Source organism: Gorilla gorilla, chromosome 4 (assembly GCF_029281585.2).
Source record: "Gorilla gorilla gorilla isolate KB3781 chromosome 4, NHGRI_mGorGor1-v2.1_pri, whole genome shotgun sequence".
In the NCBI taxonomy this organism is placed as follows: Eukaryota; Metazoa; Chordata; class Mammalia; order Primates; family Hominidae; genus Gorilla; species Gorilla gorilla.
The window spans coordinates 178,515,565-178,538,134 of record NC_073228.2 but is presented as its reverse complement, the minus strand read 5'-3'; the positions used below and the strand labels follow the sequence as shown (position 1 = coordinate 178,538,134).

General features: G+C 48.6%; 1 protein-coding gene across 1 annotated transcript; it reads right to left on the bottom strand.

Annotated features, from left to right (window-relative positions):
• Positions 1-6,719: 6,719 nt before the first annotated feature.
• Positions 6,720-12,057, bottom strand: MSX2 (msh homeobox 2). The gene is made up of 2 exons (XM_004043032.4): positions 11,570-12,057; positions 6,720-7,441 (listed from the first exon to the last, which is right to left on the bottom strand). The coding sequence occupies exons 1-2, from the start codon at positions 11,946-11,948 to the stop codon at positions 7,017-7,019; spliced, it is 804 nt and encodes a 267-aa protein (XP_004043080.1). The 5' UTR covers positions 11,949-12,057; the 3' UTR covers positions 6,720-7,016.
• Positions 12,058-22,570: the final 10,513 nt, after the last annotated feature.

Sequence of the window (22,570 nt, the reverse complement as noted above, 5' to 3'; positions counted from 1 at the left end):
AGCTGGGGCTGGGGCTGACATGGATTTCTGGGCTCTGAGCTCACCCACTGTGTGATTCCTGCCTTGCTGTGTCACCTCCTTAGGCAGTTTGCTGCTCTGGGAAAATGGGAGAAACCATAGTTCTTGAATTTCAGGGTTGATTGGAAGGTATAGAGTGAAAATGGAGTGCAGAATGCTGGGGGAGGGGGAGTGGAGGGCGGCCCGGGGTGGTGGAAGTGTTCAGGCTGGAGAGAGGCCTGGGCCTCAGTTGGAGGGTGAGCTCCCCCTAGCTCACTTCCGGAAAATGGGGCTAAGAGTGCCTATTTCACAAAGTTGGTGAGAGGAACTAATAAAATGCTGCCTGAAGACTGATTAAAGAAGCACCTGGCTTTAGGTGCTGGTCAGCACACCTTAGTGCCCGGGACCCCAGGTCAATATCTGGCCTCTGGGAGGCACTATTGCCTCGTGCTTTTGTCCATGGGCTGTGGAATCACGGGGTTGCAAAGTCCCATCCCAGTTGGGGCACTGCCTATCTACCCCACCTCGGACGCATTAATGAATGATCTGAGCCTGGTTCCCTTGGCTCCAAAGGAGATGGTAATACCATCTCCCGGACGGTGGTGAAATCCACGAGCCCTCACTAGCACCCGTGAGTTGATTGGTGTAAATCGCCGAGCAACAGTGTCCGGCACTTGGGAAGCGCTCAGTTACAGGGGGCTGTTATTATCTGCTTGGCTTGCTTCTTTGGGCGTCGAGGTGTAAGTTTAATGATGGGGGACAAGGGGCAGGGAGGAGGGCGCCTGGTCGGCTGCGATCTTCCGTGCCGGTGGAGCGGGCCGGGCCGGTGTCAGTGCGTATTTATTGATGGCAGGTATTTGGGGAGTAATTGAGCGCGGCGGCCGGCCCGGGGCGAGAGTGGGCCTCCACGAGCAATTAAATGTGATTAGGCAGAGACCTTCGGGATCCAGCTGGGTGATTGATAACCCGGCCGCATTCCTGCCGGGCCCGCGACATCAAACGGGCGGCCGGCAGCGGGCGGGGCGGAAGGGGCCGAGCGCCTGGACGCTTCCCTTCTCGCCTGCGACGCCCACGGTTCTATGGGGAAACCGGGTGACGCGCCCCCTTCCTGCGCAAGGGTCACTCCCTTGCTGGCTTGCCAGGTGCAGCTAAGGAGGGAAGGGCGCCGGAAGGGTCGAGGTGACTAGGAGCCCCCTGCGCTGGGCGTACCGCTCCTGGCGCGCTGGGCTGGGCTCCCAGAATCCGCCGCCACGAAATCGCTGGAACAGGGGAAGAGAGAATGGAAAAGAGAAGAGAAGGGGGGAAATAGGAGACGGTGGGAATGAGAATCAATTAGAAAACAAAAAAATTGAGAGATGCCATGGAGGAGCAAAGTGACAGGCAAAGAAGGGGGTGGGGGAAGAGAGGGAAAAGAGAATTAAAAATGAGAACTTGAAAAGAAGTTACCGACAATAAGAAGATAGAGGTAAAAATTAGAAAGGTACAGAGTGCGACAGACAGGAGAAAGAATGAAAGGTGGAGGAAAGGTAATAAAAGTGGGACAGCAAAAAAGAAAAAAGGAAGAGAGAGGTGAAAAGGAGGGAGTGCAAAAGATGAGAAAGGAAAATGAGAGACAAAAGAATGAGGAAAATTGAGCCGAAAAGTCAGAGGAAGAAAAGACAGGAAGGAAGCTAGCCTGGGTCCTCCCCTAGCCTTCCCCCACCCCATCCCTGTCCCTGACTCAATTTCAGCAAATTCTATGCCCAGAGCCAATCGCTGCCTGGTGCCTGGGAGACCTGGCATTTGCCCCCAAGAGCCTGACTCCTTCCCAGCCCAAGCCATCAAGCCAGCTCCTTCCCCCTCCAGGCAGGAGGAGGGGAACCCCCACATCCAAGTCTGGGGTGAGCCTTGGGCTCTCTGTACCCCAAGCCTAGGCCGCTAGACATAATTCACAAGTGGAGGTGCTGGGGGTTCCCGGGGCTGTTGCCTCGGGATCCTGGAGTCTTCGGAGCCAGGGAACAGCTTCTGTCTGTGCTGACTCCACAGACAGGATCAAAACAGCATGAAAGAAATCAGAGGGAGAACTTCGTCGGCAGGAGCTGGACTTCTAAAACCCCCTTCCGCCCCCATAGGCTTCAATATTAAAAAAACCCCTAGGAGTCTCAGACACTGTATTAATTAGTGCAACCACCCATGAAAAGTTGGGTTTGGAGCGGCATTCTTTGCCCTGTGTGAAAAACCAAGTCTAATAAACAATTGTTAAGTTGGCCTGTTGCCGCTGGTAAATTACATAGCATTAAAAAAATAATGCTTTTCATATTAGGCACTAATTAAAGGTTGGGACAGCATTAAAACAAGATAGGGAGGGGGGAAATCAAAGAAAATATAAAAATGTTCTTTCAAGAGTTATGGGAGGTTAATAAAGTGTGTCTGTTAGAGTGAGCCTACTTTGCCCCCAGCTACAGCCAAACTGGAGCCACCACAATTGGGTCTCAATAAGATAATGATATTCCTTTCTCTGCTATTAAAAGCCTCCCAGTGCAAACTTAAAATGATTTATTTAATTTAGGAAATTATGAGGTGTAACTTCAAAGCCTCAGCCGTTAGTAATGGAAAATACCAGGTTGTTTAAAATTATAATAATAATTGTTTGGAGGACTCAGGACATCAAAGTGTTTTCATCAACAAATGCAGAGAGGTCCGGAGGAGGTTGGAAAGAGTCAAGGGAGGTGGATGGAGTTTGGATTTGATTATTACGAACCTTATCAGGGCAAGACTCAGGATTCCTGCAGCCTGGTCCTCTGTTCTGCTTTGAAGCGGGCTATTCTGGAAAGTAATTTTACTGTTTTTTATTTAGTTTGTAGGAGGGAGGAGGTGAGAGGGTGGCTGGGGGTGGGAGAGGGGGTAAAGGGGTCCGGGAGTTGACCGAGAGCTTTTCCTTGTTGCTGTGACCACTTTATTTTGTTAAAGAAGCCTGCAGCATCACCAATGAGGGGTGGAAAACATTTTTGCTTACAAAAATGGAAGGAGAGAGAGGAACAGACACAGTCAACTTCACCAACCAGGCCCTGTGATTTCGGGGAGGGTGTGTGTGACGTGGGTTCTTTTATAAATGAGGTTTATGCTTATTTCAAACCCAACAGTGGAGACGGAGTGGGGGTGGGGGAATGGCCTCTCCAACCCGTGGCAAATGAGCGGCTTTTATAGCAAAGAATGGCCGTGGGAGTTTTCATTCGGTCAGACAAGGTTTTGCTCAAAGGCAGGGATCCTCTTTTCAGTCGGGTCAGGCAGACGTTTCGCCAGCCACCGCTCTCAGCCAGGCCTTCACTGCCTACCTCCTGCCGCCCTGCTCCCTCCATTCCCCCCAAGATCGCCCAGGCAAGGCTGGGAGGGGGAGAGGGGAGGGCTGGATCTGAGCCCCAGGTCCACTGTGTTAGAGGAGCAATGAGGGATAGGAAGGGGAGCTGGAGAGAGACTGCAGACCTGGGATCTCAGGGTCTGGGGATCCAGAGTGTTCCCCAGGCCCTGGCGTCATTTCTGAGACACCTCCTGCCTGATTTGCCCTCACCATCTTTCATACCCACCTCCTCCGCTCACACTGAGGCCTGGATTTCCCTGCCGCTACTTATCAGCTCTGTGACCTTAGTGAGCCACCTCTTTGTGCCTCAGTTTCCTCAACTATACATGACATCTATAATACCTCTCCAAGGAGTGTGTGGCAACTAAATGAGAACACCGGCAGGAGGGGGGGAAGCCTAGTTCTGCACTCTGCAGGGGCTCCACAAATGCGATTTCCCTGCTCTCTTCCTCTCTTTCCAAAAAGCAGAGCTGTGTCTCTTGAAAAGTTTCGAACAAAGCACTGAAAGTATGGAAGGGTGGGTAAATTTGCGTGCCAGGCTTCTGGCATCGGACGCAAGGATATCTAAAGCCCGCACACTAACATCTTGCAATGCGCGCCTTCGCGGGTCCCTGGTGAGGGAGAGTCCTTTTGCCGCCACAGGTTGTCAATCTGGCCTCTGAAACGCCCTGTGTGCCCGACCAAGCCTGACCGAGGCCCGGACCGCGGTGACTCGGAACCCAACCCCAGACTGCAGGCTTGAAGGGAGGCCCAGAGCAAGGGGGCGGCCCGGCTTCGCGGACCTCCGGCTTGGTTCTCAGCTCGGTAACCCCATCCACCTATGAGGCTGGGATGCGTATGTTCGAGCCTGAACAACTCTTTTTCCCCTCTCCGAGCCTCAGGTTTTGTTTCGGCGTCTGGAGCGATGGGGATGGTGCGCAGTTCCCCAGACGGATTCCAGTCTAACCCGCCAGCCACGCAAGATGCAGCCCCTTTTCTCCGGATCGCATTCTGGATCGCGACCCCGTCCTCCTGGGGACGAGCAGAGTCTTAACCCGGAGCCGGCGTCTCCGGATTCCCCACCCGGGCTGAGATCGCCCGGGGCTGCGGGGTCCAAGCGGCGCCGGGAAGGAAGCTCGGTGGACAGGCTAATTAGGGACCCAACCTGGCGGCTGATGACGAAACCGGGACTTTGGCCTTTGGAAAACGCAATCCTTAAATGAGTATGGCTGGATTCCGGGCTGAGATTAGGAGTTCGAGCCGGAGAAGTCCAGCGGGACTGCAGAGACGCGCTTTCAGGTAGGTTTGGGTCGTTCCAGCGGCTCAGCTCCGGCGGAGCGACTGAGCAAGACAAAATCAGCCTCCGACTTCGAGCCGACCCCTCGGTTTGGATCACTTCTGTGCTGGAGCTTGTGAAACCTCTGAACCACGTTGCCCGACCCCGGCCCCATAAGAAAAACGGAGTTTCCGGCGCCCACTTTCAAAGTACGTGCGGGCACAGTGGAAAAGCGGGACGAAGCGCCAGTCCTGGTAGGTGCCAGGTGCCAATCTGCCCGCCGCGCTGTTTACGCAGCAAGAAGTCCTCGCATCCTTTCTGCCTCTGTTCCGAGTCACCGGAGCCTCCCATCCGAACACTGACCTCGGAAAGGTATCAATCATCAGGAACCACTTCAGATTTATTTGTGCAACAGAAAGCTGAGTTTAAGATCCTTCTCAGCGTCCTCCACCTGCCACCATTTTATCGTGACGCCTCAAAACCCAAGCCTGACAGCAGTTCTGTATTGTTTCCACTGGGAGAGGGAGGCTGGGTAGCAAAGGGACTTGAACGAACCACCTTCCCACTTCAAACCGAAGAGTGTTTGCTCGGAGTCCATCTCCTTGGAAGGAGATAGGAATGGTAAACGGAATGCGATTTGACACACTCCTGAAAGGGGAGCCGGCTTCCATCCCCCAGCCCAGCGAATGTACCTCGTTACCATGTCCACTTGCAAATAGCTATAAGGACCCTTTTCCTCAGTTTTAAGTTTGATGTGTTGGTAGCTGGGAGATTTCAAGTTCAAGATTTTCCCTTGATCATGTACAAATGACTTAGATACTGGCCGATCTCCGCCTCACCACTTATTTAAAGCTTATCTTTCACTGTACTTTTTCTGAAAAACTTCTCGCAGCAATTCCACCTCTTTTCCATGAGTAACAAGCTGCCAGAGGAAACATTTCAAAGTATTTCAGTAGTTTCAGTTCACTCCCCACTACCACCAATCACCCCAACATGGCTGAATCTGGCCACAACTCTTGATTTACATTAAAATATTAAAAAAGACCAGCTCCCCCCTCATGTGGGTAGTACTTTCGAGCTAAGCCCAGCTAAGAACAGAGAACACCTCTTAAAATAATTGTGATTTTGGACAAACTTTACTGCAATAAAACAAATGCTTAATTTAATTCAGAATAAGAGATAACTCTTCAATAAAATATATCAAATTGTACAAGCACCCTTTCAAAGGGATAAAGGTATACTGGAGGGAGGGGAGAGATGGACAGGAAGGTGAAATACCAGGGAGCTTAATGGGCTGTTTGACAACCCCATTTTCACCAAGTCAAAACATGGCTTTACCTTCTGCCCCCCAACATGTAAAAAAGTATATAAAATTTTCTAATAAGTTTAGGACATACAACAGGTACACACACAGAGAAAGCATATTTTTTTTTCTTTCTGGATCTACTAATTGTTCAAGAATATTTAGCATATAGGTAATGGTTACAAGATACTCATTTTTTAAACAGAAAATTACTATACCCCCACCCAAATCACCTTTGCAATCTGTGAGGATGAATGTACCTAGTATTTCTCAGAAACCATCAATTCCTCTCAACAGGTTTTAACATTTTACTCTCCAATTATCTGAAATAAAGTTACCAACAGCCTTGAGAAGAATTAGGAAGTATTTCTAATTTTCTACCTCACCTCCAGGCAGTCTCAGGATTCTTCTCATCCCAGGTATTGGTCTTACAAAAATATTCTTAAAAAAGGAAAAACTTTAAAAATATGTGTGTGGTGGGGCGGTGGGGGGCGGGGGAGAGATAGGAACAACTGTAGTATATAAAGAGGTTTCTTTTAATGCAAGTAAAATGCAGAAATATGATGTGTCCCCTTCACTTTGAATAATCTCTCCATATCTAATATTTTCTGTGTGCATTGTGTCTGTTTCGTTTTCCATAAGTAGAAGTCAATAATCCCGTAAAAATCATTGACTTTAGCACATTTTGCAAATAATTTGTCTCCCTCTTTAAGAAAATACAACAAATGGACTTACACAGTGTCTTTTGGGAAGGTGATATATAGAAAAAAAGCACATATGTATATAAATTTTGCCTTTTAAAATAATTTGAATTTTTACGTCTGCTGTATAAAAATGTATTATATTTTATTATATATATATATTTATACATAAAAACCATCAAAGCCAATCTTTGTGAAAGGAGAAGGGGGCATCTGGAAGATTACACCAAGAAAACAGGGCTTGGTGCCTCCGCCTACAGAACAAATTTCAGCTATGTCGTGTGGCCCTGTTGGCCTAGCCGCTTAGGGTGGTGCACGCAGGATTAGCAGAGCAGGAGTACTGGCTGGTACTGCCTTCGTGGAGAGGGAGAGGAAACCCTTTGAAACAAGCATCCATCATGGAGTCTATTGATCTGGTCTTCCTTAGGACAGGTGGTACATGCCATATCCCACTGGCGTGGCATAGAGTCCCACAGGCGGGATGGGAAGCACAGGTCTATGGAACGGGTAGGATGCTCCATATATGGACGCTGCCTGCAGGGGCGAGCTGATGGGGAAAGGGAGACTGAAGCTGGAGGGCAGCATAGGTTTTGCAGCCATTTTCAGCTTTTCCAGTTCTGCCTCCTGCAGTCTTTTCGCCTTGGCCCTTCGGTTCTGGAACCAGATTTTGACCTGGGTCTCTGTGAGGTTCAGAGAGCTGGAGAACTCTGCACGCTCTGCAATGGAGAGGTACTGTTTCTGACGGAACTTGCGCTCCAGAGCGAGGAGCTGGGATGTGGTAAAGGGCGTGCGCGGCTTCCGATTGGTCTTGTGTTTCCTCAGGGTGCAGGTGGTAGGGCTCATATGTCCTAGAGAACAGAGAGGGGAGCGGATTAGCAAAAGAAAGTTACATTAAAATAATACTAAAAAAAAACCCATCTCCCCCGTCATCTCTCTAGGTTTTTTCCTTTCGGGCCTCCCCTCTCAACTGAAAGCACTTAGCTTTAAAAAAAATCTACGTATACATACACACACACACACACACACACACACACACACACATCTATGTATGGAAAGACATACTTTGTTTCATCTTTGAAAAAGGTACCTTTGTCAAAACTATGTGTGTTTCTTGGGGGGAGGGGGACCATATATAAATGGGTAAGTTGCTTCGTTTTTTAAAAATGAATTTTTTAAGAAAAATTTTGGAAATGTAATGGTGTAACTGAACCTTCTATATGGAAAACAAACAGCATTAGAGATAACAGAAATAGAACATTTAATGTAAGACAAGGGAATGAAGTGGTCGGTGAGAAATGAAACGCTATCTCTTCTGAGCATAATTTATCTTCTCTTTAAAAATGGGAGACCAGGTTCATGATCAGCCCAGCCTCCCTTGGACGTGGAGACAATCACATATGGGAAGGAAAATGAAAAAGGTTTTAGCAACCAGGTTAGCTGTTTCCCTTGGTCTCCTCTCTGAACCAGAAAAAGTGGATTGCGTCAGCATATTTATGAAGGATAATCGTGCAGATAAGGTCTGTGGTAAATTAATAGCATCTTTGAATTTGGGGGCAGTCCCACGCAATAAACAGTCACACAGCTGTCATTGCATCCAGTCCACAGATTATAAAATCTGAACATCATTTTACAGATCTGGATGTGGGATAAGGTTCTTGGCTGGGTGCTTCTGTAATATAAACTTTACTAAGACGAAGGGAAAAATTAGCTAGCCCATAAATGTAAATGTCAGGGGAAATCATGCTGCCTCCGAATTGAGAGCACGTGATGACATCTTAGTCATCCCCTCTACCCATTCTATGGCTTCGGGCAAATGTGTAAATGATTTGTTTGTCAGGGGGAAAAACAAGCAAAATAAAGGTATGCCAACAGCATCCAGACTCCACATTTAAAATGGATTCAATTACAGCAAATCACAGACTGGGACATCCTTGTGATTCCATAGCATCAACTAACTTTGGGCTTGTCTTCCTCAAGGGTGGGTGGGCGGAGGAGGATAGAGCTGTGGTGATAGAATACTTAACAATTAATTTTCTGCATTTGGCTTTTACGAGCTATGCTAATTTTCCAAATGTGGCCACAGTATTAACTCTAATGTATTCATGGGAGAATGTTGCATTTCTTGTTTAGTTACTTTGGTGGCCCAAGAAAGAGTTTACACTTCATACTTGAGGGTGACACAGCACAAGTCCCAACCCAGCTTCCATTTCCAACAAGAGATGGATTTGTTCTAGTGTCGCATTATTACCCATCACTTTACTGAATCAAAAAGAGATAAGAGGCTTTGTAACCAACCAAAGAACAGAAATCTGGGAAAGGGAAGGATAAGAAACTACCATAAAAGTCTATACTTTTGCATTTGCTAATCCCTAAGTTACTAGACAGCTGGGGAGCCAGCTTCTTAATTTACAAATTAACAACACTGTCAGAGACTCTCAAGAGACCTGCAAAATTCTCGCCCTTTCTAAACTAGGCCGGGCCCTCAGGAGGGCCCAGGTGTCTCAGCTCAGATACCGAGTTCCTAGTGTGTATATACTCTTGCTCCTGGCTCTACGTGGGGTTTTGAAGCACTGCGCGCCTGGGCAGGGTAATTCCAGCTGGTCCTTCGGGTTACATTTGAATTATGAAATCCAGGTGACCGGGATCGCACATGTGTATCAAAACCATGAAGCTATGAGGCTTCCTCCCAATGCAACACTCCCCATCCCTCCACCCCCACCTAATTTTAAACCAGCCAGAGGAAGGATGCGATTATATAAGGCAAAACAGCGTTTATCCTACTTCCTCCAAATAACAAAATCAGGCCCGGGCGGGTAGCTCCCTCTCGCCCCAGGCTCCGTCGCCTGGCATTCTCAGGACCCACTGCTCTGACCACAGGGTTCCCGCTGCCACCTCCAGGCCCAAAGCACCAACAATTCTTCATGGTGTTTTTTTTTTGTTTGTTTTTTTGTTTTTTTGTTTTTTTTTTACTTTAAGTTCCAGGATACATGTGCATAATGTGCAGGTTATAAACTCGGTTCTCAGAATTTCTGGTTCTTTTCATGGTAAGGTCACAGCCTGGGCCCGAGGTTGCCTTACCCAGAGCAGGGAAGCTTGAGCACAGGGCAGGGATGTTTAGAGGGGTAGTAGTCATTGCCTTTCCAGACCCACAGGCCTAAAGGATGGCAGGATTCCTAACCTCTGGACACTACTCCATTTAAGGCCTGTATCATTGGCTGGGCATAGCCGTAGGCTATGTACTCAATATTTGTTAAACAAATTAAGTCTTTTAATTTTCTGAGCCTCTACCTCACTGTCAATAAAGTGGGTAAGTAACACTAATCCCTCAAAGTGGTCCACAGTACTAAAATTTTAAGATACCCAGAGCCCTGTCTGTCTGCCACCTGGTAGGTGATCATTAAATGGTCCCAGGATTTTTTTTTTTTTTTGATCAGGCCCAAACTGCCGATTCCTCTCTGAACTTTGCTGAAATGTCCTCATCTGTTAAGAGGCCAGCTGCTGCCCTACAGAGGAGATAAGATAATACGGTGAAAAGTGCTATAAAGCACTATCCAAACTTGAGTTTAAATTCTTTGAGTCCCTTAATCTCCTCACCCTTTGAATCTTTCAGAGTTTCTAACAGGGTGGAGAGAGACTGCCAGAGGGGACAGCCACTGACGCCTGAGTATATGGCCTTGTTTTGTTAACAAAATACAGTGCGTCTAGTCTTGAGGGCTGAATGATGTAAATAGTGAAAGGATCTCTCTCAGCTTTGGAGAAAGTCCCTCCACAGCCCCCACCCTCACCTTTCCTACAGGTAGGGGATGGGGTGGCGGGAAATTAGGGGGTAGAGAAACCATAAAAGCCAAGAGATAAAAGTAAAAGAGGCTGTAAAGGATGACGTCTCCAAATTGTAAAAGGACTCAGGAACCAAAAATGGATGCTGAAGCGGAGAATTCTCTGCAGCCTCAGTTCTCAAGTGGGGTGCAGGTGCGGATCTCTAGCTAGTCTCTCTGGGGAGAGGACGCAGAAGTGGTCAGGGCATATCAAACAGAGGAGCAGGGCGTGGGCAACAGGTCCCCCTGGCCAATCAGTGGTTGTTGGTAACCTGGGACAAGCAAAGGCCGTCTTCTTTAAAAGCCTCAGCGTCCACGTCTGAAAAATAGGGTAGTCACAAGTCCAGTGTCTACACTTGGGGGTTCTAGTGAGGATCTCGATCTGGTGAGCTAGTGAACATCACTCTGCAAACTCTCAAGCCCTGCTGGAATGCGGTTAATTATTACTGTGAGCCAAGAAAAGCCCGTGCGCTTCTGGCCCCAGCCCGCTCCCGGCGAAGCTCAGAACCTTGCCGGGGAGGTGCTGGCTGCGGAGACCACAGAGAGACATTTCCTCCTCGCACCAGACTCTGATGCCACCATCCCTGGTGCCACCATCCCTTCGTGGGATCCGGCTTCGACACCCGCGGGACTCACGAAAGAAAATGGTTTCTCCTCAATGTCTGGCTAAGCCCAGTTAGCTCATCTTTAAAATGGGGGCACAACTCTCAGGGTTGAGTTTTGAACCTGTCTCGTTCCTGGTACATCCAAGTGCTCACTGGACATGGATCCATCTCCTTCACTCCCCAGGCACAGACTCCGGGGAACAGTGAAACAAAAACAAGCTAAGTGGCCAGAGCACAGGGCCGAGGGCTGTAGAAACGGACCACCGAGCGACCCCGTAAACCCAGCTGGGGTTCGCTCTTGAAAGAACAATCTGTATGTCGAGAGAGTCTCAGACACACACAGCGCGGTTATTACCCAGAGGGTGTCTTGGATGCGGACGGCGCACTGGGCGCGCCGAACGCCCCGGGCACCCAGGAGTCCAGAGGCCCTGGGCTTGCTTTCCCGGGAGTGTAGCGCACGCAGAAGGGTCTCGGTACCCTCAGCCCTGGAACACCCGCCCCCCGCTCCCTCCAGTACCCCGCGCTACCTCCTACTCCTGCCCCGGCGCGCACTCACTTGGCGGCGGCGAATATCGGCCGGGTTCCTGCATCCACGCCGCTCCATCTTCTGAGTTTTCCGACTTGACCGAGGCGGTCTCGAAGGGCTTCACCAGCGGCCCGGGGCTGTGCGCTTCCCGAGCGCCGTGCCCCGACAGCAGCAGTGGCCGCAGGGTGGCCCCGGCCGAGGCGCTTTCGGCCGGCAGCGGGGACGCCTCCTTCGGCGGCTTCTTGTCGGACATGAGCGCCTCCACGCTGAAGGGCAGGCTGGAGACCTTGACGCGGCGCTCCTCCGCGGCCCCCTCGGCGCCCCCAGGCCCCGGGCCTGGTCCGGCCACCACTGCTGGGCCCTCCTCGTCGGGCGAAAACAAGTCATTGCCTTTGGACGGAGAAGCCATGACTTCTCTGCCCTACGTAGCTCCCGACGCGCGACTCCGCTGGCAACCCAGCAGCGGCGACTCAAACTTTTTTGCTGCGGAGACGGGAGGGGCGCGCTGGGAGCTGAGCCTTTCCTCCGAGGGGAAGTGGGAGACGCGCGCCGCCAATCCGCGCCGGGCCTGGCGCTGACGCCAGAGACGCTCGCCCCTGATTGGCTCTTCCCGAAGAGGCTGCCCCCCTCCTTTTTTTTTTTTTTTTCCTGTTTGAAATAAATTAGGAGTTAATTACAGGAGCAGTCAGCAGAGTTGTTATTAGGCGATCCCTGAAGGGTTATAATCACGCCGAAACTGAAAAGCCCGAGACCTAATTAAGAGCGATTATTTAAAGCGGAAGTTCGCCGAGTCCCATTTCTTCTCTCTTTTGACCCTTCTTTAAAAGGGACCCTGCGCCCATCCCACTCTCCCTCTACCGCCAGAATAAGTTCAAGATTCGCAAGCAGCATTGCAGAAACATTTACGAAGCCCCTACTATGCGTCAAAATTGGCTTATTTTACAATTCCGGAAAGTCGGTGCTGAAACTCACAGGCCAGTATCCCTGTGAAAGAAATGTATGCACTTAGAAGAGTAACTCGCCACTAGCCAGCGCTCAAAAGCGCCCACTGTTATTATTACAACTCTTTCCCCTGGAAAAGAGGGGCCGGAAGGAGCCCGAGAAGTGGTCAGGAGTGCCTCTCTCCCAAATGGTTCGGAGTGGAGAATTTAAATCAGTTGTCCCCATCTCTCTCACTAGAAAGCAAATCCAGCGCACTTTTAGAAAGTTGAAATCTCTGTACTTGTCTCCTGAACCTCCTTTCTGAGCGCGAGCCGGATCCGACCTTTTTCTCAAGACAGTGCAAGTGTGCATTCATGAGTTTGTTTGAGCCTGTGTTTGTCGTGCGTATTTGAATGCCAGTGTTTGCCTCGGAGGGTAATGGGGGTGGGGGGGAGGAGGAAAAGTCGCCAATATCTAGTGCCTCCCTCTCGTTTGCAAGTCTCAGAAATACCGGCTTCCAAGTTTGCACACCCCAGGCCTACATATCATTTTGGGAAGCACATTTTTATTCATGGCACCTGGTTTTTTATAAAAACATAGATGTCTCCACCCCACCCCAAATTATACCCTCGGTAATTCCTTTCCAAAGCCTCAGTGATGACTGTCTCAGCCTGGGGAAGGGGAGAGCGAGCTTCGAGGATTAGAGGCCTCGGATCTCTCCGCTGGTCCTCAAAATGCCTGACCTAGAAGGTTAGCTTCAAACGACTTTTTTCAGGCTGCGGCTGTCTTTTCCTATATCTGAACGATTATCCTGCGACTGACGAGGTAAATAGGAAGTCACCCAGTTCAGGACCTCGCCTACAGCAGATGCTTGCTAAACATTCCCTAGAGCATTGGAAGGGAGAGACATTGTTTTTAATTATTTAAATGACCAAGGCTTGGAGGCTACCTCCCAGTTCAGGAGTATTAGAAACTTGACCCCTAGACCTACAGACCCTTATGTACCCTTCCCAATGTACCTCTCTGAGGCACTGTTTGCTTCACCCCAAACCTTTCCCTGAAGTGAAACTGTGCTGGCCGGAGAGAACTGGAAAGAAGTATTACCTGAATCTTAGAGGATAAAGACAGTCTGCACAGGCCAGTTAATTCAGTTTGATTAAAGATGGTCCTGAAAAAGTAAAAGAGTAAATAAGTCCTAAACACAGTCTTCTAAAACTTCTGAGTTTCTCTCTCACTATAAAGAATATGCACATTTCTTCTTAACCAACTGGAGGCTCAAAAAAGTTTAAAAAAAAGAAAACTATGAAAACTACCTGGAGATGTATGCGTTTTCCCCTTGAGTCATACCTGGTGATAGTTGATTTGATATGCATCTCAAATACAGTACAGGTAAATCCAGATTAACTTCTGTACCTTCTAGATGTACAAGGCAAGGTGCAGGGTATATATTTTGGAAGCAAATCTGAAATTCGTTTAGCCCTCAGCTGCCAAAGTGTACAAAAGGGTTCAACTTTCAGTTAGGCTAAACGCAGCCAATGTTTTATAATTATTCCTGAAAACTCCTTGTTAATATCTGTCAGCTATAAGGCACACAGGCTCATTCCTGAGAAATTCGAAACAAAAATCAATACCACTGGAACTCCTTTATTTTAATGAACTTCTCTGGGAAAGGAAAAGCCAGGTCCCCTTTACTACTCTGGAATACTGAAGTCCAGGCAGAGACAAATAAATTATAAAGCCAGGAATAGGAAAACAGAGATAAAAAAATTACTGGTGTTCAAAATCAGAGTGCCAAGCTCTGACCATGAATAGGAAAGATGATGAGAGAGGAACCAGCCTGCTCCTGGGGTCTTTGCCAGTTCCCTCCCCAGCTCTCTGCTGAGGTGGAGACAAATCGGGAAAGGGGCTCACTTCTGCTGGGAAAGGGCTGGAACCGCAACACAACGCTAGCCCTTTATGGAAAGCCCCAAGTCTGCATTTAATCCAACTTTGGCTGCGTTTTCAGAACGTTTTATTCACCTTTTCCTGGCGGAGTGACCTTGGGCACTCCAAATTGCTTCCTCCAGCCAGCGTTTTTTTTTTTTAATCTCCAAAATGAGAGATAATAATCCTTACCTGAGATGACTCTGGTGGTGATTAAATTCAATAGGCTACCTAAAGTAACTAGAAGGCATAGGAGGTCCAGGTTAAAACATTATTGTATATCAAAAGCAATCACAATGTATCGAATGCTTTCTCCCTGCCAAGTATCGAAGGACACGGTGCATGCCAGACCTTACGGTAGGTTCTTTGTAAAATTTCCGGGGCTGAGAATTTGGCTCTGTCTGAGAAGTGTCCTGGTTTGGGGACAGTGATCTAGCGGAGAACTGGCTTTCTCACGTAGAAGGCACTCAGTAAATGTTAGCTCCCACGGATGTATGCGTAGCTGCAATATTTGCTAGCAAAAAAGCGGGATTCCAATAGGAACTCAGCCACCAGGAAGCACCAACTCTGAAGGATGCTTTAGTGCCTGGACCTATCCAGGATCTTACTGGTTTCTTCCAACACACCGCTGCTAGCAGATTATTTTTCCCATTTCACAGATGAATGCCTAAGGCTGGGAAGCGCTAATACTCTGCCCAAGGTCGCGCAGGTAGAAGTGGGAGACCCAGGAATCCCCCCCGCGCGGCTGAGGCCTCTGAGCGCAGATCCTCAACCCTGCACCTTCCCGCGCTCCCCGGGGCGCGTTACACCCGCCAGGCCCCTTCTTGAAGCAACCGCGTACGCGCGCGGCGAGTCCCAAGGAGAAAACACTCCTTGCAAACTGTGGAGCACTGCGCGCAGAACGCAGCGTTTGTAACCCCGAGGGCCGAACGCTGGATCCCAGGGGCTAGAAGGGGGCGGGGGAGGGGCAGCGAAGGGGGCTGTAGACGGGCCTGGGCTTCGGGCAGGCGCCAGGCGCGGGGAGATGAAAGGCGGGCTCCGGGGGGAAGGGGCTGCGCCGGGTGACCGGCTCCAGCCGCGCCGGGCGCCCCGCCCCCGCCCTGCCCCGCCCCCGCTGCCCGGGGCAGAGGCGGCTGCCCGCGCCGGAGCCGCGTTAATTGCTCTCGGCCCCAGCACTCAGCCTGCGCGGAGCCGGGACAACCTCGCTCCAGGAGGAATGACAATTCGCCCTAATGGGACAACCTCGCTCCCAGAGGAGTGACAATTCCTCCTAATGGGAGCTCGTTAGCGGCCTATTCTACCGAGCCCGGGTATCAGAAGCGGGCAGACCCGCGGGCGCCAACATCCGCCAGGAATTCCACAACACCGCTCACCCACCCCCCAAAACATTGGCTGTGTGACTTCGGGCAAAAGCCTACTCCTCTCTGAGCTCATTTTTCTTACTGGTTTGTTGCAGAGTGGGAATGGGGAAGGTTCGGTCCTCTGGTGTCTAGAGAGATCACTTTCCGAGTTACACAGCCCAGGAAGTCGGGTAGATAGATATTCAGGGTCACAGCTGGAGGTTTTGGGGGTACAAAAGTCTTGCTTGCGAAGCTCTGCAAGCCCAAGCTTGTTCTTTCCTGTTCTCCTGTTCCCGCCCCCTAAGGTCCGGAGTCGGGACCGAACCCGGGTTTGAGCCGGGGCTGGAGAGAAGGAGCTTTTGCCAAAAGCACGATGCAGATTACTGAAGGCCCCCTAAAGCCTGAGCTTTCTCCCCATTCCACAGATGAAGTCGTCCAGGCGCAGAGAGGGGAGAGGTTGGCCTGACTTCAGCTGTGGTAAAACCTAATTCAACACGGTGTCCCTGGAAGAAGACCATCACAAGGATGGGGGCGGGGGAGGTAGAGGTAAAAGAAGCTGCATCTCCTTGCAGGTCCCACAGCCTGGAGAGGGGATGGCGAGTTCCTGGGGACATCTAGTTCTGGAGGCAGCAGGTGTGAGGGGAGGAGCTGTGGGTCGGCCTTCTGTAGTTCTATATTCAAATCCAGGCCCTACTTCTCACCGTTTTCCGCCGTCACCTTGCTGGGTCTTGGTTTCCCCTTTCAGAAAATAGGCATGCTAATGCCCAGTCCACGGGGTTGCTGGTGAGAACTAGGTGACAAGCCTTACAAAATACCGAGTAGCGCTGAGTGTGCTGGAAGCAGGCACTGACCGAGGAGACAGCTCTGCTTCGGATCTCCTAGAGCTAAACTGGCTTCAAGATCTAGAGCTGAACTGGCTTCAAGTAAGGTTGAACCATGTATTTCCTGCGAGACTAGATAAATCACTTCACTTTTCTGCACTGCAGATTCAGCATCTGTAACATGAGAGAGTGCCTAGTATTTAGTAAATGTGGGATATTATTCTCATTTCTGAAGTCATTATCGATGTTACTTTTTACCTCCCTTTCCAGTAGATCTTCCTGGGCATCGTGCACATTTGAAATCGAATGATCTAATATTGGATGATTCGAGGCATGGAACTCATTGAATGATTTGAGGCATGCAACTTTCTGGAGCCTCATTTCTTTTTTCTTCTGTAAAATGGGAATAACTACCTACCTTTTGGGAAGGAAGCAGATTGGCAGATCTATCTAGTGAGAGGTGGAGATTAAGGGAAGAAGAAACTTTAGGTTTAGACAAACAGCAGGGAGTATCTCCTGTCTCCCAATCCCTGGGTACAGCTCACTGGTCTCTTCCCAACCCCTGCCTGATTGGAGGAAAGTTCGCACGAGCAGGGCCGAGGCTGATTTGTCTGCAGAGAAAGACCCAAAGGACTCCCTGGAAGAGGTGGTTCCAGGAAGCTGGTGGCTGCAGCCCTAGGGAACCAGCCCGGTCATCCAGGAGAACACCTAGGGGATCTTGCCCTGCCATTCACAAATCTCTGCCGTCCCCCACCCCTTTCAGTTTACCCATCTGTAAAACCAGAATAACCACCCATACAGGGCTGAACAGAGGTGAGGTTTTAATCGAGGTTCAATAACCGTCAGCTCTCTCCCACTTATTCCTCAAGCAACCCTGTGATGTACGGGCCCTATTCCTCCTGAAGGAAGAAAGAACTGAAGCTTAAGGCTTGATAAGGTTTTTTCACAGCTAGAAAATACCTGGCAAAGATGCAAATCAGGATTTGGCTGATTCTAAAATTTATGTATTTTGCCTGCAGCAGAGGTTGCTGTAAATGTGAGAGGAGAGGCATCTGGAATTGCTCACAGCAATGAAGTATCTACTATTTCCATTTTCTTCCAACTTGACAGATGGGCTGTTGAGTCCAGGATGGGCTCAGTCACTAGCATGGACACACACGTAAATTGCTCTCGGCCCTGCCACTCTAGATTATGGCAAAGGGTACCCTGGATTATGGATTCCCAAATAATTCAACAGAAATCTCAAGTCTATCTTACTTGGTGGCCTCCAAGTTGTTTCAGCTTAAAAATGCAGCAGACTACACGTGGGGAAGATGGGAAAAGGAACTTTGAGGGGTTACTTAATAGGCATAATTGTATTTTTTAATTAAGGCAGATAATCTCTTCCAGTTGCTCCACCCCCTTCTCCCAGTTGCCTGGTGGGGAATAAGCAGGGTTTGTTTTATTTGGAGGATAAAGACAATTAGAAGCAATTATTCTAAGTGTTGTTAGTCATTTTTGGGCGAGGAGTTGGGGTGTTGGAGCTGGGCCCCAGGCTTGTGCCACCCTTCGGAGGGAGCTGCTGGTCATCATTGGCAGGAAGAGCCCCTGCCTTGGTAATCAGAAAACTGTGCAGAGCACAGGTGAGCAGAAAACTCATTGCAATGCTTTCACATCCAAAATCTCACTTGTTACTAGGAGTGTGAATCCCCTCTCCCTCCTCCCTTTCTGCCTCCACCCCTTCCTGTCTATCACCCCATTTCACCGCGGAGGTGAAATGTGCAATGTAGGTCTGAAGGGAGAGGCCACTTGCTGGAGGTCACGGAGGGAGTTAGGTAGGAGAATGCATCACATTGCTTAGGTTTGCCCAGGAAATGCTCTGAGCCTTACAGTGCCCCACTGATGTGGAAACCATGCCTTTTGGGGCCTGGATCCATGAAGACCCGATTTGGGGGCCCCCAGGATTTGTCATGCATTCACAGCACTGTGTCCAGTGCCCAGAAGAGTCTTTGGCATGGTGAGGGACTCAATAAATATTTGTTGAATAAATGAGTAAATCCAGGTGGTGGTGGAGACTGCAGGGGTGACTCACTGAAAGGTTGCCTTCCCCAGTGACTCCAGAATGAACTGTGAATTATGAGGGCTGCTCTCAGAATTGTAACTAATGCTGGATTGGATTCTTGCAAGGCAGGGGCAGAATTTTAACCTGTCCACTGGGAAAACTGAGTGTTCATTCCACCCCAGACCCAGAAAGTCATTAGACTTGCAATTAATTGTCACATTTCCCTATAGTTACTCATTTCACAAATGGGAAGAGTTGGGGAGGTTGTGCTTGCCCAAGGTTTTGTAGCATCTAAGTGTTTCCGTCAGCATGTGACCCCAGGTGAATCTGACTCCAGACCACTAACTGATTTCTCTTCATCATCCCTCAGATTGAATTTCTCTTATTCCTGGCTAAAATCAGCCAGAGACAGGCCAGGAGCAGTGGCTCATGCCTGTAATCCCAGCACTTTGGGAAACCGAGTCCGGTGGATAACCTGAGGTTAGGAGTTCAAGACCAGCCTGGCCAACATGGTGAAAGCCCATCTCTACTAAAAATACCAAAAATTATTTTGGTATCTGGGCATGCTGGCAGATTCCTGTAATCCCAGCTACTTGGGAGGCTGAGGCAGGAGAATCACTTGAACCTGGGAGGTGGAGGTTGCAGTTAACCGAGATCGCACCGTTGCACTCCAGCCTGGCAACAAGAGTGAAACTCCATCTCAAAATAACAATAATAATAATAATAATAATAATAATAATAAAATAAAATCAACCAGAGAAACTCGACATCACACTGTTATCTTTGCCGATTTGCTTTAGTAATATCTTGATCTTTCTACATGAAGGTGTGTTTCTACAATGGAAAAAAAGAGACCCATATGTATTTAGGAAAATATTAAACTGATAGTTTTAAGTTGCTCATCCCCCTAATAATAGCGGTTGATGCTTTTTGAGCACTTACTATGTGTCATGCATTGTTCTAGGCACACAACAGGCACCAATTCATTTACTTCTCACAAGCCTGTTGGTAGATGGTATCATTATTTTCATTTATTGAAAGGTTTGATTCTCAGCGATGAAAAATCAAGACATGTATAATTTCTCTTTTTAATTGTGTATTGTTAAGATGTCATTCCCTTATCCTCTACCCATCCTCCAACCCTAAGAGAGAATAGTCACCACTGTTTAAATAGGAAAAAGAAATTAGAGCTATGGGTGGAATTTTTTGCAAAAGGCATTGTAATATCTTCACAATTTTATGAGATCCACAAACTTTAAATATAGTTAAGCCTTCCTCATCACGCTAATACTATCTATAAATTGAATACCCCGTATGTATTATAGCTTGATAAAACTGGGACTTTTTCTCTTTGCCACCTTTCCACAGCTTATGACTTTTGCCAGTGAATTTGCAAGTCTTTGTAGGGAAGGTGGGAAAGTGAAGGGAAAAGACCTAGACACACCCCCCGCCCACTCCCACCCACCCCCACTACCAGGAAGGAAGAGTTCTGATCTCTACCTGTCACTCTCTTGCTGGGTGACTTTGAAAAGATCTTCCTGCTCTCTGGGTTCCTCATCCCCCTCACTAGCAAAAGGAGGGGGTTTAGTTGCATTCCAAGTCTGCTCTGGTTCTATAGTTGTTCTATGATAAAAAGGAGTGAATGAAAAATTCAGCTTCTTGTTCCTGTCTACCACCAGGCTGACTGAGGTTTCCAGTCGGATGGAAGGATCACAGGAGTCAGGCTGGGTAGGTTGGAAACCAAATTTTATCCTGTGTCCAGCTTGTCTTGGGACAAGTCCTCCCACTTCTCTGAGTAGGACTTCATTCTCCACATCAGAAAATGGGGGCCACTAATCCCTATTTCAGGGGTTGAGGAGAATTACATGGGATCATGCATATAAAATGCAAGGAACACAATTTCTTCTGTTCCCCATTGCAGGTCTCCCATTCAAGAAAGGAGGGAAGTTTTTGATTCAGCAGATGGGAAGACTGGGAGGAAACCAGATGGATCATTGCTAATGACACAATTAATGCCAGCGCTGTTGGTGTGTACAGTTGCAAAGAGGCTTATGAAAATTACACTGCTAAAAACCCTCAGGGCCTTTTGGGCAGCACAAGAAAGCTGTGCCCAAGTGGTGGCACCAGTTTTTCCCAGAGAAATGATTTTGGAGAGTCTCTGGACAGGGTATGAAGTAACATCTAAGTACATGACAACGAAGTGATTTCACTTTCAATGATGTCTGTTAATCCTTCCACTTTACTCAGGAGACTGTGTTTGGTGTTTTGTTTTGAGATGGAGTTTCACTCTTGTTGCCTAGGCTGGAGTGCAATGGCGTGATGTTGGCTCACTGCAACCTCCACCTCCCAGGTTCAAGTGATTCTCCTGCCTCTGCCTCCCAAGTAGCTGGGATTACAGGCACCTGCCACCACGCCTGGCTAATGTTTTGTATTTTTAGTAGAGATGGGGTTTCACTGTGCTAGCCAGGCTGGTCACGAACTCCTGACCTCAGGTGATCCATCCACCTCGGCCTCCCAAAGTGTTGGGATTACAGGCATGAGCCACCGCGCCCTGCCAGGAGACTGTCTTAGTACAACTTTAACACCACGATAATCATCGCCAGTGTCCCTGGGGACAAAGCACCAGGTTTCAGCCTTCAGGAGACCACAGCATCAAGCCGGAAATAACACAGTGTTGCTTTCACTCTACTCATTTTCAGAGTTAACCCAGCTAAGGTTGATAAGTAATACTGTGACATAAATTTCACTTTACAAATTATTTTTTAGTGTTAAAATGAGAACTTAAGTTAAACATTAATTAAATAATAGCACTGTTGGTACTGGGATAAAGGCAACAATCATGATTGTTCTTAGGAACAATTGTGTAGGTGGATGCCTGAAATTGGGGTTAACACTGTTTTACAGGAGAGAACACTGCATTTCCAACAGCACAAAATCTGGATGGAATCCTGCCCCACCTCCTTCCAGCTGGGTGGCCTTGGGCAAGTTACTTTCCCTCTCTGAATCTTGGATCCCTTATCTGTAAAACTATGAGGGTTGTGATCATTCTGACCTCCCAGGTTTGCAGGAAGAATTTACTGTGGAGATAATAGAGGACCACATTATTATTATGAAGACAGAGATAATAGAGGCCTCCACATTTTCCTGGATGTTTGGAGTTGTTAGTATCATTAGTAAACAGTGAATAGGTGAATTTGGTCAAAACACAAACTTATTTACTCTGAACCTGGTTATCTACTAGCTGAGTAGTAATTGCAAAAGAGAGGAAGAATTCTTTGAAATCCTAGTTCTGTTTAAACATCACCGTATCCTTTGTTTCACTGGCTCATCTTTAGTGCCTGGATATGGAAACTGCCATTTCCCTAGCAGGCATTTTTACGGTATCCATAGAACATCTATACTGTGTGGTCAAAATTAAGATACACCCAAGTTGCAGGCCAGGTACGGTGGCTCCCGCCTGTAATCCCAGCACTTTGGGAGGCCAAGGCGGCAGTACCACATGAGGCCAGGACTTCATTGAGACCAGCCTGATCAACAGTGAGACCTCTTCTCTACAAAAAATAAAACAATTAGACAGGCATGGTGGCAAGCGCCTGTGATCCCAGGACTTTGGGGCTGAGGTGAAAGGATCACTTGAGCCCAGGAGTTTGAAGCTACAGTGAGCTATCATTGCACCACTGCCCTCCAGCCTGGGCAACAGAGTGAGACCTTGTCTCTAAAACAAAAACAAAAACACCACCGCCCCCCCTCATTTTTGAACAAAGGCTGGTTGCAGTGGCTCATACCTGTAATCCCAGCACTTTGGGAAGCCGAGGTGGGTGGATCACTTGAGGCCCAGAGTTCAAGACCAGCCTGGGCAACATGGCGAAAACCCATCTTTACAAAAAATACAAAAACTAGCCGGGCATGGTGGTGTGCGCCCATAGTCCCAGTGACTCGAGAGGCTGAGGCACGAAAATTGCTTGAACCCCGGAGGCGAAGGCTG